Source organism: Anguilla rostrata, chromosome 2 (assembly GCF_018555375.3).
Source record: "Anguilla rostrata isolate EN2019 chromosome 2, ASM1855537v3, whole genome shotgun sequence".
Lineage (NCBI taxonomy): Eukaryota > Metazoa > Chordata > Actinopteri > Anguilliformes > Anguillidae > Anguilla > Anguilla rostrata.
Genome location: NC_057934.1, coordinates 27,138,665 through 27,156,797, shown reverse-complemented (window position 1 = coordinate 27,156,797; position 18,133 = coordinate 27,138,665). Strand labels below are relative to the sequence as shown.

The 18,133-nt window shown below is 40.8% G+C and overlaps 1 protein-coding gene across 2 annotated transcripts in view; it reads left to right on the top strand.

Annotated features, from left to right (window-relative positions):
• jupa (junction plakoglobin a) overlaps positions 1-18,133 on the top strand; it is a 67,957-nt gene that overhangs the window by 16,531 nt on the left and 33,293 nt on the right. For both annotated transcript variants that reach the window (XM_064324466.1, XM_064324465.1), the window contains 4 exons: positions 8,500-8,544; positions 11,909-12,073; positions 13,796-14,034; positions 16,983-17,221. In XM_064324466.1, the coding sequence (XP_064180536.1) occupies positions 8,532-8,544; positions 11,909-12,073; positions 13,796-14,034; positions 16,983-17,221 (656 nt within the window). In that variant the 5' untranslated portion in view covers positions 8,500-8,531. The remainder of the gene's footprint in view (positions 1-8,499; positions 8,545-11,908; positions 12,074-13,795; positions 14,035-16,982; positions 17,222-18,133) is intronic.

Here is an 18,133-nt window from a genome sequence, read left to right as displayed (position 1 = left end):
AGGTGGCAATGCTAAAAAGCCAAGGGCATGCAATGGGCCTGCCCACAGAGCCCTTGAGTGTGCTGCCTTGCTGTCATGTTTTTGTCTCTCTTTCATTGCATTTCTCTGCTTATCCAAGGGCTGCATTGTGCTGGCAAATTAATAATTTTTCAAACTGTAGTTCTAATTCTTTGTTTTCCCTTTGTTCAACTTTGGAGCTCGCAAATTTTTCTTTAGCGCTGCCAAATATTTCTCTTTGCTGGAAAAACCCTGGTCATGCGGAAAATTTTCCTCAGCAAGAAATTTGTTGGTATACAGAATTATGAAAGCAGGCCACAGTTAGTCCTACATGACTCCTCTTTAATTATGGACATGTCTCCGAGGAAAATCTGACACACTGGACAAAAATAAATATTCAGTAATGTTATAGTGTTTTTTACCCAGCCCTAGTACACATGTTCCAGAGCTCCACTCCCTGCCCCCTACAGCCCCCTCAAAAAACAATGTTTTAACTTCAGCCCTCTTCCCATCCTTTTTGGGAAAAACGCATAACTGGGAGTGATTGTAAATGGTAAATGGACTGCATTTATATAGCGCTTTTATCCAAAGCGCTTTACAATTGATGCCTCTCATTCGCCAGAGCAGTTAGGGGTTTAGGGGTTAGGTGTCTTGCTCAAGGACTCTTCGACATGCCCAGGGCAGGGTTTGAACCGGCAACCCTCCGACTGCCAGACAATCGGTCTTACCTCCTGAGCTATGTTGCCCCTATGATTGTGCTGACATGAAGGTCAAATAATAACGTAGTTTCACTCTGCTCTTGTTTGGTCTTGATAAAATGTGTGTGTGGAGGAAGACGATGATGATTGCTTTGCTAGTGCTTTATTAGCTGAGCAGGGGATGTTCTGTGGCCCACGTATGACAGTGCAGCTGAGGGCACATGCTCATCATCCGGCACAGCAGTTCATGGCTGTTGCCACTACTGGGAGTCTCAGAATGACACACACAAATGTGCACAATACACTAATGCTTTGATTACTCAAGTCACTTAACTGTAATGGCTTGAGCACATAAACATGTTAGTAGACGTGATTGTACATTAAAAATAAAATAATTCCACACGCTGACCAGCACACACCCTTGAGAGAATGTGTCCTGGAACTGGCACAGCAGAGGCTTATGACTGCGTTGTGAATAGCAGGTAACTGGAATCATTACAGGAGACTATGGGTTCAGCTCCACATCAGAACAGTGGACAGGCTGGAAACGCTTCCTCCTGCGCTTTCTAGCCTTGGTTATTTTGGGCAGACTGGCCCGGCCATCATGGAAGCCCACTTACAGCCACAGTGCCCTGGTGACAATCAAAAACTCTGTTTACATGATGCAGCCTTATAAGAAAGTCATAGTGTGAGCGAAGTTTGTGCCAGTGGGCCTGCATGTATATCGGAGGCTAGTAGGTTTACTTGAATAAATACACTGAATGTAGACTAGGCATCACAGGCATAGGTGTTATAACTTAGGGAGTGTCAGAACCATTCTTACATATTTTTCTCATTTTCAGACACCTATATCTGTGGCAACTTTCAGTGTTAGTTTTAGGGTCTCTATCACCCCTGTAAATAGCTTACTGTATGCTTATAAACACAAGGAACACGTCTCTGTGATGAAACTGCAATGCATGGCTTCTGTGTAGGAGCACTCTTATCTGCTGGGAGTCACTGGTGTTTGATAGACGGCATGTAGATAAATGTTTGTATTGTACATACTTGTTGCTATTATGCTGGTAGCTATGTGTTGTATATGTAAAGAGATATTTTTGTGTAGTTATACAAGAGAGTGAGACCACGGTCTGGCTGCATTTGTATGTTTGGGTGTTGAAAAGGGTTTCAGAGTGTTTGTGATGGCAGTGTATAAATAAGGAGGGAAATGACCAATTTCGTGGGAGGTTAGGAATTTAAAGCCCGGGTCTGCAATTAGGGAAATTTTATTTTGGCAGTATAAGTTGAGAATGGCAACTGAGAAAATAACTAAAGGGTAAATTGCATAACCTATGCTTGCATGAAGGTGTTTTCAGGCTAGGTATAGGCTAGATGCTTTGTTTGTTGTTTTCCTTAGAGATCCTCAGTGTTCCCCTCCATTGTATGTAGTTGTAGTTTGTTTTGTTGATGTTTTGATAAGCACAAAGTTTCAGTGCAATTCCAGAGTGTTCAGTGGCTCTTATAGTATATCTACTGCTGGTTTGAATCCACAATCCTGAAGTGCAGGGATTCTATATTGGTGCTGTGAAACATATGGAGTACATCTGCTACCACTAATCCATAAAAATAAGGTACTGTGAACATTTGAAGAATATCTCCAAATGGAACCAGCTGTGCATTTATGTATTTACAGTGCCTTCAGAAAGTATTCAGACCCCTTCACTTTTTCTACATTTTGTTACATTACAGCCTTATTCTAAAATTGATTCAATTAATTTTTAGTCTCATCAATCTACACACTGTATGTACAGTATAGTAATCCTTTTAAATCAGTGTGTCAGAAGTGTCCATTGTTTGATGTTATTTGAATTATTTTATTCTGTCATGGCTGCCTGGCATGGGGTAGAGCAGTCAAGCTTTTTAGCAGAGATTGTGATTAAGTATAAAAATAATTAAGGGTAGCTTGTGTAAAAACAGCAATGTCAAGGCAGTTTATAAAATGGCTTGTGTGAGCAATAGAGGATCATGGAGCAGTGGGGAGCCCTCACATAGTACCCGGATGGAGAATAGAAGAGAAATGAAGGGAGAGACTGAACCACAGCTATTGGAAAGGGCAGACTGATATAAAGAGAGGAAGGGATGTTTAGAAAAGAAGCATTCATGTATATATCTTGTGTGTGTGCGTGTGTGTGCGTGCACGCATGTGTAAAAAATGTACATTTTGTACACTGTGCCTTGGACGTCAGCAGTGAAAGTCACAAGAGGGAGGAGAGACAGAGAGAGTTGGAGAACAAAGTCAAAAAAAAGACTGAAATGCTGTAACAGAGAAACAACTGCAGAACAAGAACTGCATAAGTGATAATCATTTTAAAAGGAAGGGAGAATGCATACAGGAAGAATGTTAGTGCCCTTTCAGAGGTCAGGTATGCAGTTCCCCAGTTTCCAGTGGTGGCTTTCAGAGGGATTGGGTTAAAGTGCCGCTCCCACACCCTGCCCCGGAGGGACAGCAGCCAGTGTGTGAGAGGAGGGAGGGGAGAGAAAGGGAGAGTTAAACACTACAATAGAATGCTTGATAGTGATTTTGTGTGCCACAAAACCATGTTTTTGAAATGTCTGGAGAATTAATTTGTTGGAAGCAGCGTGGCGCAGATATTTTTATGTGGAGAGAGAGAGAGAGAGAGAGAGAGAGAGAGAGAGAGAGAGAGAGAGAGAGAGAGAGAGAGAGAGAGAGAGAGAGAGAGAGAGAGAGAGAGAGAGAGAGAGAGAGAGAGAGAGAAGAGAGAGAGAGAGAGAGAGAGAGAGAGGAGAGAGAGAGAGGAGAGAGAGAGAGAGAGAGAGAGAGAGGTAGGCGTACTCAAACCTGCTTAGCCTGCTCTGAATTATACATTCAGCAGAAGGGTGGTGTTCAGGGTCAAAGGTCAATGAGGAAGCAGACTCTGCCCCCTTGTGGCTCCACCCCTGCAAGATATGGCTCCTGTGTCCATGAGCATGCATTGTGAACTCAAATAACTTTTAGCTGGTAAGTTAGGTTTATCAAATTTAGTAGGCTTGTTTGCTTGGCTGATCTTTTGCCTCAGTAAACATTTGACATATTAGCCACATGGTGGTGCTTTAGTGCACCAATTTTTTACATTCACCCCAAAAGGAAGTTCACGAGGCTGAGATAGCAAAAATATTAATTTTAGTGGAAGAAGTCTCAGGTTTGAGACATGGTATGTAGTTGGGATGGGTACAAGTAATGGATTGATCGATTACTCATCATATATGAATCTCTTCAACTTTTTTCTTTTCTCATAAAGGCGATACATGTACAACTATGCATTAGGAACTTATTTCCATTTACTAATAATATAATGTGTAAAAAAAGAGGAAACCCATTAAAATAGAGGATATATCATCTAATATAAACAGAATAAAGCAAATATAGCCTATATTTTAAAACACATGGTTTGATTGTGAGACTTTTTGTTGGTAAGCCATATAAGTGGGATAATGTTCCAGGGGCTGAACATTATGCACTTTGAAAAAAAGAGGAAACACATTAAAATAGAGGATATATCATCTAATATAAACAGAATAAAGCAAATATAGCCTATATTTTAAAACACATGGTTTGATTGTGAGACTTTTTGTTGGTAAGCCATATAAGTGGGATAATGTTCCAGGGGCTGAACATTATGCACTTTGAATGGCCTGCACTGAAGAAATAGCCGGAGGCAAATTAACTACCTACGTCAATTGTAATGAAAACATGCGTTTCAAAATATGCGATTCCATTGCAATGGAAATTTTAATTTAGTATTGCAGCAAATATCCCATACCCTATGCCACTTAGCAAGAACATGTCTTTCCAATATTAAAATTCAGTTTGGTTTGAAGTCAAAACGGTCTCGCATGTTTGTTATCATGGATAGCTAGGCTAGCCAGCTACTGAATTATATTCAAAACAGAGGCTAAACTATAACCATATTCAAGCTGTAACTACTATAGATACACCACGTTTCCGAAAGTATGTTGACATCTGACATCTCCACCTGGATGGCCAGCCACCATCTGAAGCTCAACCTCAACAAAACTGAGCTGCTCTTCTTCCCGTGCAAGACCTCCTTACTTCGTGAGCTCTCAATCACGGTTGATGGCACCACAGTGACTGCCTCTCACTCTGCCAAGAGCTTGGAGGTGGTCCTGGATGACCAACTGGACCTCAAGGAGCACATCAAGGCAACATCACGGTCCTGCAGATTCCTTCTGTACAACATCAGAAGGATTCGACCATACCTGACGACGCACTACACCCAGCTGCTCGTCCAGGCTACGGTGACCTCTCGCCTTGATTACTGCAACTCTCTCCTTGCAAGCCTGCCAGCTTGTGCCATACAGCCACTACAGATGATTCAGAATGCCGCTGCCCGACTCATCTACAACCTTCCCAAATTCTCCCACGTCACTCCTCTGCTGCGATCACTCCACTGGCTACCGGTCGCCGCCAGGATCCGGTTCAAAGCCCTGACCCTTGCCTACACTGCTGCCAACAGGACAGCCCCCATCTACTTGCAGGACATGACTCGATTCTATGTGCCTGCTCGACCACTCCGCTCTGCGGCAGCAGGGCGCCTTGTAACCCCTCCCACCCGCCCAAAGGTATCACAGAGCTTCTCCACCCTAGCTCCCCAGTGGTGGAACGAACTCCCCGTCTCTCTCCTCCGAACCTCCCCCTCACTACCCATCTTCCGCCGTGGCCTGAAGACTCATCTCTTCAGACTATACCTAGACTAACCACCACCACACTGTATATTTCACTCTTTAAAACCCCCCCCCCCCTTTTCATGACACTTGTTGCCCCATCCCAGCACTTTTTGGTAATTTGTATTTGTCCTAATACTGTAGCTTATTCTTCTGCCTAGTTGGCTTTGCAGAGGTTAGGTCAGAATAGTGTTCACTGTGTGAACTGTGTTCTTGGCTAGAAATAGCTGTACAAAATAAGTATTATACCTTACTGAACCTGTGTTTAGCAGTTGTCTATGACCATGAAATGCACTTTTTGTACGTCGCTTTGGATAAAAGCGTCTGCCAAATTAATGTAATGTAATGTAACATCTGAACATCACACCCATATGTACTTGTTGAACATCTCATTCCAAAACCATGGGCATTCATTTGCTGTTGTAACAGCCTCCACTCTTCTGGGATGGTTTTCAAATAGATTTTGGAACATGGCTGTGGGGATTCGCTTCCATTCAGCATTAGTGAGGTTGGGCACTGATGTTGGGTGCAAGGCCTGTTTTGCAGTCGACATTCCAATTTATTCCTGTGGTGTTTGAAGGGGTAGAGCTCAGGGCTCTGTGCAGGCCAGTCAAGTTCCCACCAAACTCAGCGAAGCATTTCTTCATAGACCTTGCTTTGTGCACTGGAGCATTGTCATGCTGAAACAGGAAAGGGCCTTCCCCTAATTATTCGAGTTGGCAGTATATATTCTGCCTAACCCAGTTTCAGAACCCATAGCTCCAGAACTGACTCAAAAAACACATTGATATGCAAAATTTACATTTATTAAAGAACACCGTTTACAATCTGTTTTACGCCACGTTTGGCATTGTGCATGGTGATCTTAGGCTTGTGTATGGGTGCTTGACCATGGAAACCCAATTCATGATGCTCTTGACGAACAGTTCTTGTGCTGACGTTGTTTCTGTAGGTTGTTTGGAACTCTGTAGTGTGTGTTGCAACCGAGGACAGATGACTTTCCCCGTGCTACACGCTTCAGCACTTGTCAGTCCCATTCTGTGAGCTAGTGTGGCCTACCACTTCACAGCTGAACTGCTGTTGCTCCTATACATTTTCACTTCACCGTAACAGCATCTACAGTTGACTGGGGGAGCTCTAGCAGGCAGAGATTTGATGAACTGACTTGCTGGAAAGATGGCATCTTATGACAGAGCCGCGTTGAAAGTCACTGAGCTTTTCAGTGCAACCCATTCTTCTGTACAACCCATGTTTGTCAATGGAGATAGCGTGGCTGTGTGCTTGATTTTATGCACCTTTTAGCAATAGGTGTGGCTGAAATAGCTGAAACTACTATTTAGAAGGGGTGTCCACATACTTTTGGAAATGTAGTGTATATAGCTATAACTACAATATCAAGCTATTCTTTATACAGTTATTCATACAGTCATTCATCAAGCTGACACTGTTGCAAGTACGATATTGTAACTGTTGGCTTGCTCAGTAACAAATTTCCACTTTATTTGTCGAGTCAGACAAATTAATATAGAACGGGGATTGAACTTTTGCTGGCACTACTTCATATCCGGGCATATATGGAAAAATAATACACACATCCCAGCCAATCAGAATTGAGTATTCAGCCAAGCTGTTGTATATTGGTTTTGTGGGCGTGCAACATTTGTGAATTGAGAATAAAATTCTTTGGATCATATCTGACACTGTGTTTATTGGCACAATAGGCTAGGCATCAAGGTCCAGATTTACTATGGATTTGCGGCACTTTTATAGCCGCTAACTAGACAAATAGCATTTTTCCATGTTTACTAAGGTGCCACAACATGCTTCACAGTTGGGATGGTGTTCTTCGGATTAAAAGCCTCACCCTTTTTCCTCCATACATAGCACTGATCATGATGGCCAAACAGTTCAATTTTTGCTTCATTTGGCCAGAGAACATGACCTCCAAAAGGCTAGGTCTTCATCTTAATGATCACCTGCAAAATTCATTCTGGATTTTTTACGATTTTATGAACTGTTAGGCCGTAATGATCAGCGCTATGTATGGAGGAAAAATGGTGAGACTTTTTGCCTGAAGAACACCAGCCCAGCTGTGAAGCATGGGGGTGGCAGCATCATGTTGTGGGGGTATTTTGCTGGAAAAGGGACTGGTGCATTTCAGAAAATAGATGACATCTTGAGGAAGAAGGATTGTCTAGAATACTGAAGCAACACCTCAAGACATCGGCTAGAAAGTTAAAACTTGGTCTAGTCTTCCAGCAGGACAATGATCCTAAGCATACCTCCAAAGTTAATGGCTTAAAGACAACAAAGTGAAAGTATTGCAGTGGCCATCAAAAAGCCCTGACCTGAACCCCACAGAATATCTGTGGACTGAACTGAAAAAGTGTGTCTGAGCAAGGAGGCCCACAAACCTGACTGAGTTACACCAGTTCTGCCAGGAGGAATGGGCAAAAATTCCGGCAAAGTATTATGAGAAGCTTGTGGAAGGCTACCCCAAGTGTTTGATTCAAGTTAAGCAATTAAAAGTCAATGCCACCAAATACTAACAAAGTGTATGTAAACTTTTGACCCACTGAAAATTTGATATAGTACATAAAAGCTGAAATAAATCTGTCTCTTAGCTATTATTTTGAGATTACCTCTTATGGAAATAAATTAGATACCCTAATTGACTTAACACAGGAAATGTATTGTAACATGAAGTGTGTGGAGTTGTGAAAAATTGAGTTTGAATGTTTTTAGCCTAGGTGTATGTAAACCTTTGGCCTCAACTGTATGTAGTAGTATTTGTTATGTGTTACAGAGATACTTTATCATCATTTGACCTCTCCCCCACTCTCCCCCACTCTGCCTTTATGCCTAGTTATACACCCGCATTATTTTGAGAAGTGGTAAAGAAACCTTTTAAAAATGCCTTTGCTTCACCTTTAATATCAGCAGCTTATTTCCCCCTTGCACTGGTATTATGCCACTTTGAATGTCCCATCTATTCCAAGGACGAACATTACTCCCAATACAGTGGGATTTCACAGGCTGTTGCTGCCTGTGGAGTATAATTTTTCTATTCTGTTTCTTTTAGGTTGTCTTGACTGGAGGCTTGGGTTGAGACCAATGGCCATGCAGAGTAAGTATTTATTATTGTGCTTATTAGTAGTACTGAAACCTTTTGCCCATATTGTTATAAGATAGGAACATGTTACATGGCCTGAAAAATGTGATTTCAGACTTTTTAAACACCTGTTTGGTTCCTGCACCTAACACATGTGCATTAAATGGGGTCTTTTGTGTTAATGCCTACCATTCCTTGCTATGTGTATTATCATACATAAAATGCTACAGGTGCAGAGCATTTCAATTGGACAGTGAGTGTAATGAGCCCACAGAAGCAGAGGTCACAATTATATATCATGTCGTATATCATGTATTCTGAAATATGGGATATAATTTAAAATCATTATTACAGTAATCATATGTTATAATGGCCACTTTATTAGGTACACATGCTTTATGCAAATAGCCTGCTCCTCCAAACAGTGAATCATGTGGGTGCCACTAAATATTTAGTTAATCACAAAAAAAGGTGAAATTGATCAGCCCTAACACTAACATCAACCTGCTCTCCATCATACTGTATCAGCACAGCTATTTGACAAACCTATAGCCCTGTATATGTCTACTGTACATTAAACAACATGCACTCACCCCTGAGCAGATACCTGAATATTAAAACCTTCTCTCAAATAATATAATTCCTACTCTTAAAGTAGTGCTCTACACTGTTTTGGCAATTTTGGATATTAATGCCAGAGGCAATATACCTACAGATTTAGCACTTTTATAAAACATGCTTCATTTCCAACATGCACAGTTTGTGGATCACTATTTCAACAGAGCTTATTTACAAACTGTGTCGGTACATAGCATACAATTGTGGGAACAACTAGTGGGATTAATTGATAGATCGTTGATTAGAGTGTATATGAATCTAATTTTCCACTCATAACTCCAGGTCACATAGTTACTACATCCTTAGGTCATAATCATAATAATACTAGTCCTATGACTCAGTTGGTAGAGCATTATGCTAACAACGTAAATCTACTAGTGTTCTATCAGGGGACTACATATACTGAAAAATATATGCATTCATATACTGTACGTCACTGTGGATAAAAGTGTCTGCTAAGAAGTAAATACTATATACAGTGATTTAGGGTTTCATTTGATGGATTTGACTCTGCAGTAGAGGTTCTGCCTGCAAGAGGGAAATTCTTGTGGGGTTCTAACAGTAGGGGGCAACAGAGTGTAATTTTTCCTCATGAGGACAGCTTCCATCATTCTGCATTGTACTTGATGTCAGGCCACATTGCATTTCAGGGTCATTCGCTTTCTTTAGTTAAATGCTTACGTCTGTGTGTGATTTGGAGATAACATTCGTATTTGGGAATAGTAAAGCCCTGGCTAATATTGGGCTGGTACCAGCATAGCCGCCATTCAAATATGTTTACGGTTTAGGTTTACGGTAACTCTCTTGTCATTTTATAACAGTTTGCAATGTAAAACCCGTGTAAGACCTTAATGGGAAGGTCAAACTTGTTTTGGTGATTTTTCAGAACATATTTTGACGGTTTATTTTTCATGTCATAAATGCTACTGTTTAATCAAATAACAACATATAATTAGCTAACCTCTCAGCTTTTTCTTTAATACGATTTAAAAAATGAGCTGCATCCCTTTTCCTGTGTAATCACTCTAGGTGCAGAGGGAGGTGGCACGTTCTACCCGCGATGTAATCACAGGCGTTCCATGTACAAATATATAACAAAATTGGCATCTGGGCTCACTTTTACACAAGGAAATGTATAAAATTAGAGTAGATAAAGCAATTATATAGTTTCAAAAATGTCTTTGTTTATGAGTATTTGTGCCTGCATTTAACATGTACTCTCCCCTAATCATGATTTAAATGTTCATGTTAATTTGTTATCAAACCAACCGCATGCTAACTGATATACTGATATATCAGATTCTGATTCACTAGGCTACATGTGTTACAGTAGCCCTGTGTAGGTTAACACGTGTAGTGAAAATACCCAAACAGCGTTTTACTCAACAGGTCTATCCCCAATATACCGCGTGGGGATAGACTTGCTGTCTGGTTGCTCATTAATGTCTGAGTAAGCAATACAAGTCAAACCTATGTTTACTTGAAACCAGGAGATAAATGATTGAAATCGTATGTGTTTTGGTTTAATGAGTACAAACATTGAAGAACGAACAAAAATTACTACCTATTTGTAAATGCACTTAAGTGGGTGATACAAACTGTTAAAAAAATCTTTTAAATAACTCAAGCAGAGTTTAATGGAGACACCCCAAACTGGCAGGTCAGTTAGAGGACTGCACCGATATAAATGCATTTTCACGCCTGTGCTTAAAATGTTGGGCATTACACTTGTGCGCCTGTTCTTTCTTAACCTAAATGTAGACATAGCATCTAAAAATACAGCAAAAAGCACAAAAGGCACAGTGCAATTTAGCAATTAATCACCCTGTCTGTTTTGAGGTTGCGCACGGTATCAAGGATGATTAACCTAACAGAACGACTTCACACTTGTCTCACAAAAGAGTTTACTCGGCTATTGTCATCAGCCATGTTTTGGTCTGTAGCCGTCTTGGCAGGGTTCTGCAATTTCAACCATCAAAGGACTACGGGTGATAACTATAATTCGGTGCGTCAGAGAATTTTTTTGTTAGCCTTATTGTGTTTGTGATATAGCCACGCTGCTCGCTGCTGTGGTCATAGCCTAGGTGCTAGATTTCTACAACAAAGTGCAATATGCCGATACAGATGTTGGGTCACAACAATATTGATGAAATACTCGGGTCATAGGAGCCCCCTAAAATGTTTCTATAACCCCTGTCCAAATACCCAAGCTTCGCCACTGACTTATAGTGTTTTGAGAGTAGGCAACATATTTTATTAAGTGTCGCATCCCATAACAATACGAGTAAATGCATACAGTATATTCGTTTTACGTATATATATATATATATATATAGTATGTACATTAATGGGCCTTTTTAATTTGAGTGAAATCTTATGTACCTTAAGTTTTTTTGAAACCACAGGTAGCCTAATACCTTTAGTCTGTAGTGGAAGTAAAATAGGCACTAAGGTTGCAAAAATATGGCAAAGACGAAGGAGTTAGTCTTAGATGTGTGGGGTCAAGTATTGGCGTTTGTCAACATGAGGACCAGAGTTGTCCCAATAAATGTCAAGCTGTTCTGGAGGCAAAAGAGAGTCCCATCTGTTACTAGATTGGTGTATTGAATAAAGTGGCCTTTGAATGTATAATCTAAATATTCTTGAATACTTAAATTATGAACTACTAATACAACTGGTATGTCAACACACTAGACATCAAATGTTTAACACATCTTATGGGTGGGAATTTTATGACCTAAGCTGCCGTCCCTCTCCCCAGTGAGTGAGACCGAGGGCACCGTGAAAGTGACGGGGTGGCAGCAGACTTACTATGCTGAAGACTCAGGGATCCAATCAGGCGCCACCACTGTGCGGGATGATGATGGGTCCGAGTACAGCAGCAAGAAGTATACTGTCACGACCACAGTCATCGAAAACCCTGCAGGTATTTCACACACCCACTTATATGCACATATGCCAACATGTTTATACACATACAGTACAGTGTCTTCTAAATGTATGCCAATAAGTATGTTAATGTTTGAGTGGAATTTGTCAGTTTTTTTACTTCAGGCATTTGGATTTGAATATAAGACAGTACAGACAATCAGCTTTTATTTTATTGTACATTGCCATTTATATCTTACGTTTTTAAGTTTGTCTGAGTCTTTAGGAACACTTTAAGTGGTCATCCATGACAGCCCATTTCACTGGGGTATAAATATGAAGTGAAGAACATGCATGTATTGAAATTGTCACACCCCTACTTGCTATGTGTCCTCTCACCACATCAAACATTATAGAAGAATCAGTGCTGTTACATAGCAAGAGAGGGTGCATAAAGCCCGGGGCGACATAGCTCAGGAGGTAAGAGCGGTTGTCTGGCAGTCGGAGGGTTGCCGGTTTGATCCCCCGCCCCGGGCATGTCGTAGTGTCCCTGAGCAAGACACCTAACCCCTAATTGCTCCCACCGAGTTGATTGGTACCTTGCATGGCAGCCTTTCACCGTTGGTGTGTGAATGGGTGAACGAGAGGCATCAATTGTAAAGCGCTTTGGATAAAAGCGCTATATAAATGCAGTTCATTTACCATTTACCATAAAGTGTTAAATGCTGGGGTTCTAATAATTGTAACATCTTTTTGTAGAATAAAAATATCATGTCAGATTTCTTTCCTCAATTTTCTGGTCAATTTGCAACCTGCCTGTGATAACCACATCAGTTGTGCAAGCAGTGGCAGCTTACAGATCTGCTAATCCTTGCCCTCCTGACATGGATGTTATGGAAAATGTTCACTTTGACCCAAAACCTCAAATGGTGAGCAGAAGAAGTGAACAGTAATGGCATTAGTATTTCATGTCTCATCTTTTCGCACCCTACTGTGGCTGAACAAGGTCTGGCCCATAATCAATCAATACAAAACATTTTGAGATGGCTGCTTTCATTATGCAAATAAAATCTTCTAAGTTATTCAAATATGCACTTCACCTCACTGAACTCCACAGCTGCCTTTACGTCAGGAAGTTGCTGGGATGTCTCTCAGATATGAACCCCCATTGGATAAGCCACACCTAAATATTGTGATGCAAAGATGAATGTAGAGTTGTACAGCTTGCTCATTATACAGACTTCACACTTCTCTTGCTTTATTGCCTTCAGTTTTGGAAGCTTAAGTTCACCCTGGTTGCTTTGATTGCTTCTGTTTGATCACTCTCTCTAAACTACAACACAGACAGAAGCTGCCAACACGAAGGCATGACCCTGTAAAACAGACAGAGAAATAAATCAGTGTGGGCAAAACAGACACCTGCAGGGCAAGCATAGCAGGGGAGACAAAATGGCACTGCCGCTACTGCTGTAGAAGGAGTACCTGCTGTGAGGTTATTGTGGCAGGAGAGCATGCAGAAACACTCATCTGCTACTCCATGAAAAAACCCCAAAGATTTTTCTTCAATAGTTCAATTTAAATTATGTCTGAAGAATGGATTCAGGCAAATTTTTATAAGAATAGCATTTAGTATTAGTATGTTTACTTTTAAACACAAAACATGGAGTTCATGGAAAAACCCTGCATTTGAAATTAATAGTAAAAACTGTCAGTGATGGTTTTATTGTGTCACACCATAGGGTGAACATTCAGACCGAACATTTCAACATTCCATCCACAGATACCACGACACGAGCCCAGAGGGTTCGGGCAGCCATGTTTCCAGAGACGGTGGTCGAGGGGACATCCATCCTGTCTACTCAGACAGATTCGGGGCAGCAGACTAATGTGCAGCGCCTGGCCGAGCCATCCCAGCTGCTGAAAACTGCCATCATCCACCTCATCAACTACCAGGATGATGCTGAGTTGGCCACCCGTGCTGTCCCCGAACTCACCAAGCTACTTAATGATGATGACCAGGTCCGGTGTGCACTCTGGAACACACAGGCACCTGTACAAAGACACACATAAGTCTGTAGATACTTGCACACTGATATGTATGAAACCATCCACATACACACAGACGTACTGTCATACCAACATTTAAACACAAACATTATGTAACAGATGACATGACTTCTCATAGCTTTCTGGAGGCCTGCATACACTGGCATTTCCTCAGATTCCCAGAGACACAGCCTTTCCAAACCCCATAATATGCACTCACTTGCTGATGAGGGCCCACGTTAAATGCAAATCTCAGGAGTTAGAGACTAAACATATGTACATGTAAATTTAGAACTGTCTAGTACAGATTTGATGTGTTTGCTCTTTTTTTAAAACTAGTTTGCCAGGCTTAGCTTTCTAAAGAGCTGTGCACCCCAGTTATTGTACTCTTGTACAGGGCCACAGTAAAACTTTTCCACCAAGCATACATGAAGTGTGCAACAGATTGGCCGTCATTGTGCACTCCTGGAATGCAGTATTCCTGCTCAGATCATAAATTAAAGCAAACCGAGCGAGCCAGTACTAAAGCTGCATTTCATCTTAAAGTACCTCCAGTATACCCAGGCGACTGAATCAAGATGTTTTTCAAAATTAAGTTGCTTATCACATCACATAATTGAAGGAATTCATACTTTCCATACTTCCGAATCAAGAGCAAACCTGTATAAGACTATATGCTGTGCACTGGGGGCAGTAAGCCAAACACAAGTGTCATTGCTAGTTTCAGATCGACACTGCTGTCATTTCCCCATCCAGTGCCCACATTGTTTAAATACCAAATGAACTTGAGTCCATGTGGGCAGGTTGGTCTTAAGATAAGGTGTGGTCAGGCACATTGTTGTCATATCTATTTTGATGCAGCTCAAAGCGTTTATGCTAAGACCAGTAAAAACCTGGTCTTAAGTCATGTCCCAGTTGTTTCATTGTTATTTTAAGGGTGCAATATTAAGATAGTAATGTGCCTACATGCACAATGCACATACTGTACACACAGGGGAAAGCACAAACATGCATAAAAATATCAAGATTACATTCTGAAAGATTACCATTGTGTATCAAAAATACACTATAAAAATACTACAGAAAAATACAGCTTGTTTCAATGGTTAGTCATAATATAGATCCAAATTAGATATCCACAGTAATGACAAATAAATTTGGCGAATTATTTAATCAATCATGGCAATAAACATCAGTATTTAAAAAATTTGAGGTTGAGAATGCATCCTGCCACTCCACATCTCCACTGAGTTCCTCCCAAATGGTCCCACCTACAAATAAACAATCATGTGACTAAACAAGCACACATCAGACGTACGCAAATGGTAAATGCATTCTCCCCAAATGTATTTAGCCAGTATTATTCAGATTCAGATCTTTTTTTCCCCACACCTCTTTGATACGATTTGCTCAGAAGTCAGCACCAAGTTTCTCAATTAGACATACACTACCGGTCAAAAGTTTTAGAACACCCCCATTTTTCCAGTTTTATTGAAATTTAAGCAGTTGAAGTCCAGTGAATGACCTGAAATGGCACAAAGGTAAGTGGTAAACTGCCAGAAGTTTAGGTTACCAAAAACTCTGGTCATTATATCTAAAATATGATATACATCTATTACATATATATATATCTATTACAAACTATCTAAAATTTTGTTAAATTACTTTTGTGCTACAAAAGCTTAACAAAACATCGCTTGTTGAACTCTTCGGTTGTTAAATATTGGTGCACACATATTTTCTTGAATTGTGCAGCCACATGGTCAGTACTTGATTGGAAAAAGGATTGGAGACAATGGCCAAGGATCACGTCCTTTCCCTCAGTGAAGGGGAATGCCACCGTAAATTGTTCTTATCCCGCCAAACTGCAACAAACATATGTCATTTCCTGGCAGATGAGTTGGAGACAAATACCTGCTGTCCCTATGCATTCCCCGATGTTGTGAAAGTCACAGCTGCACTATATATTTTTTGCGAGTGGGTCGCTCCGACATACCCTAAGTTAAATTGGAAGCATATGCCAGTCTGCCATAAGTTCAACCATACATGTAGTTACCTCAAGTCTAGACCAGTATGCTATCATACGGCTGATAGTACTTAGTTGAGTTATAAAACTAATTGATTGTATTATTTCATTCATATTGAACTACAGTTCAGTGGTCAAGGATCACCGTTTAGGGATCACCCTCAGTTACCCTGTTAGTGGCACAGCACTCTGAATACTGAACCCAGAATAACTGAAGATCACCCTTTATCAACCTCAACACTTAAAATTATTTAGAGGGAGGTCACCCTTGCCACTTCTGAATTCAGATGTCTCTGTTTGACTTTGTTGGTGGATCATTCCATCAGTATGAGAGAGGAAACGCGTACAAAAATATAAGCTTTAATGACAAATAATTCTGAAAATTAAGCAGTTTGGTTGTAATGTGGGATAGGATACTGGCACAGTATAGCACAATAGAACACCGTACATATAATGTAGCATGTAGTGACGAGTCGGACGTTAAAGTATTAGTATTATAGTTCGTAAGTGATACACTATCCCAACAAGGTTGCTGGGTACCGCTACACAGGAACTCACTATGAACTAATACAATTCTATGCATGTAGCCTATGATTAGTAGCTGACAGACAACAATCAGTTACACTCGACTCATAACACAAAGGTCTTTAACCATACAATTAGATTTACAGTCAAGGGATTTTTGATGCGTGTATGGTGTATGTGGGTATCGTCCTCTGTTGAGTTTCGTAGAGTAGGCATATTGTAATCCCAATTAATCCCCACATTAATTCCGTTTTTTTTTAATTTGTATTTTTCCAGGTTGGTTAAGCTGGTGCTGGTGCAGTTTCTCAGTGGGTAGAAGAGCATGTTTACCTACTGATCCTACCTCCCCATCTTGTTCCTTTATATATAGGTTGTGGTAAACAAGGCAGCCATGATTGTGAACCAGCTGACAAGGAAAGATGCTTCCCGGAGGGTGCTGATGCAGTCCCCGCAGATGGTGGCAGCGGTGGTGCGCACTATGCAGAATACCAATGACATGGAGACTGCCCGCTGCACTGCCAGTATCCTGCACAACCTGTCGCACCAGCGGGAGGGCCTGCTGGCCATCTTTAAGTCTGGTGGCATCCCTGCACTGGTCCGCATGCTCAGGTAAGACTCGGGCAATGAGTGCTAGAATAACATATAACATAGTAGCATAAACAAATTCTCTCACTGCTGAACTTTCAGTCCAAGACCTTCAACTGAGCATGTGTATGGAAGTTCCACTACCAATATACAGTTGAGGCCAAAGGTTTACATACTGTACGCCTAGACTAAAGATTTTCTCAGTTTTTCACAACTATGCACATTTCATGTTACCATACATTTCTTTTGGCAAGTCAATTAGAGCATCTACTTTGTTCACATCAGAGGAAATTTTAAAACAATCGATTAAAGACAGATGTGTTTCAGCTTCAATTCACTATATCAGAATTCCAGTGGGTCAAAAGTTTACATACACTTTGTTAGTATTTGGTGGCATTGCTTTTTAATTGCTTAACTTGAATCAAATGATTGGGGTAGCCTTCCACAAGCATCTCACAATACTTTGCCAGAATTTTTGCCCATTCCTCCTGACAGAACTGGTGTAACTCAGTCTGGTTTGTGAGCCTCCTTGCTCGGACATGCTTTTTCAGTTCAGTCCACAAATTTTCTATGGGATTCAGGTCAGGGCTTTGTGACGGCCACTCCAATACTTTCACTTTGTTGTCTTTAAGCCATTTTGTTACAACTTTGAAGGTATGCTTAAGATAATTGTCCTGCTGGAAGACCCAGTTGCGACCAAGTTTTAACTTTCTAGCTGATGTCTTGAGGTGTTGTTTCAGTATTTCTAGATAATCCTCTTTCCTCATGATTCCATCTATTTTCTGAAGTGCACCAGTCCCTTTTCCAGTAAAACACCTCAACAATATGATGCTGCCACTCCCAAGCTCCACAGTTGGGATGGTGTTCTTCAGATTAAAAACTTCACCCTTTTCCTTCCATGCATAGGGCTGATCATTATGTCCAAACAGTTAAATT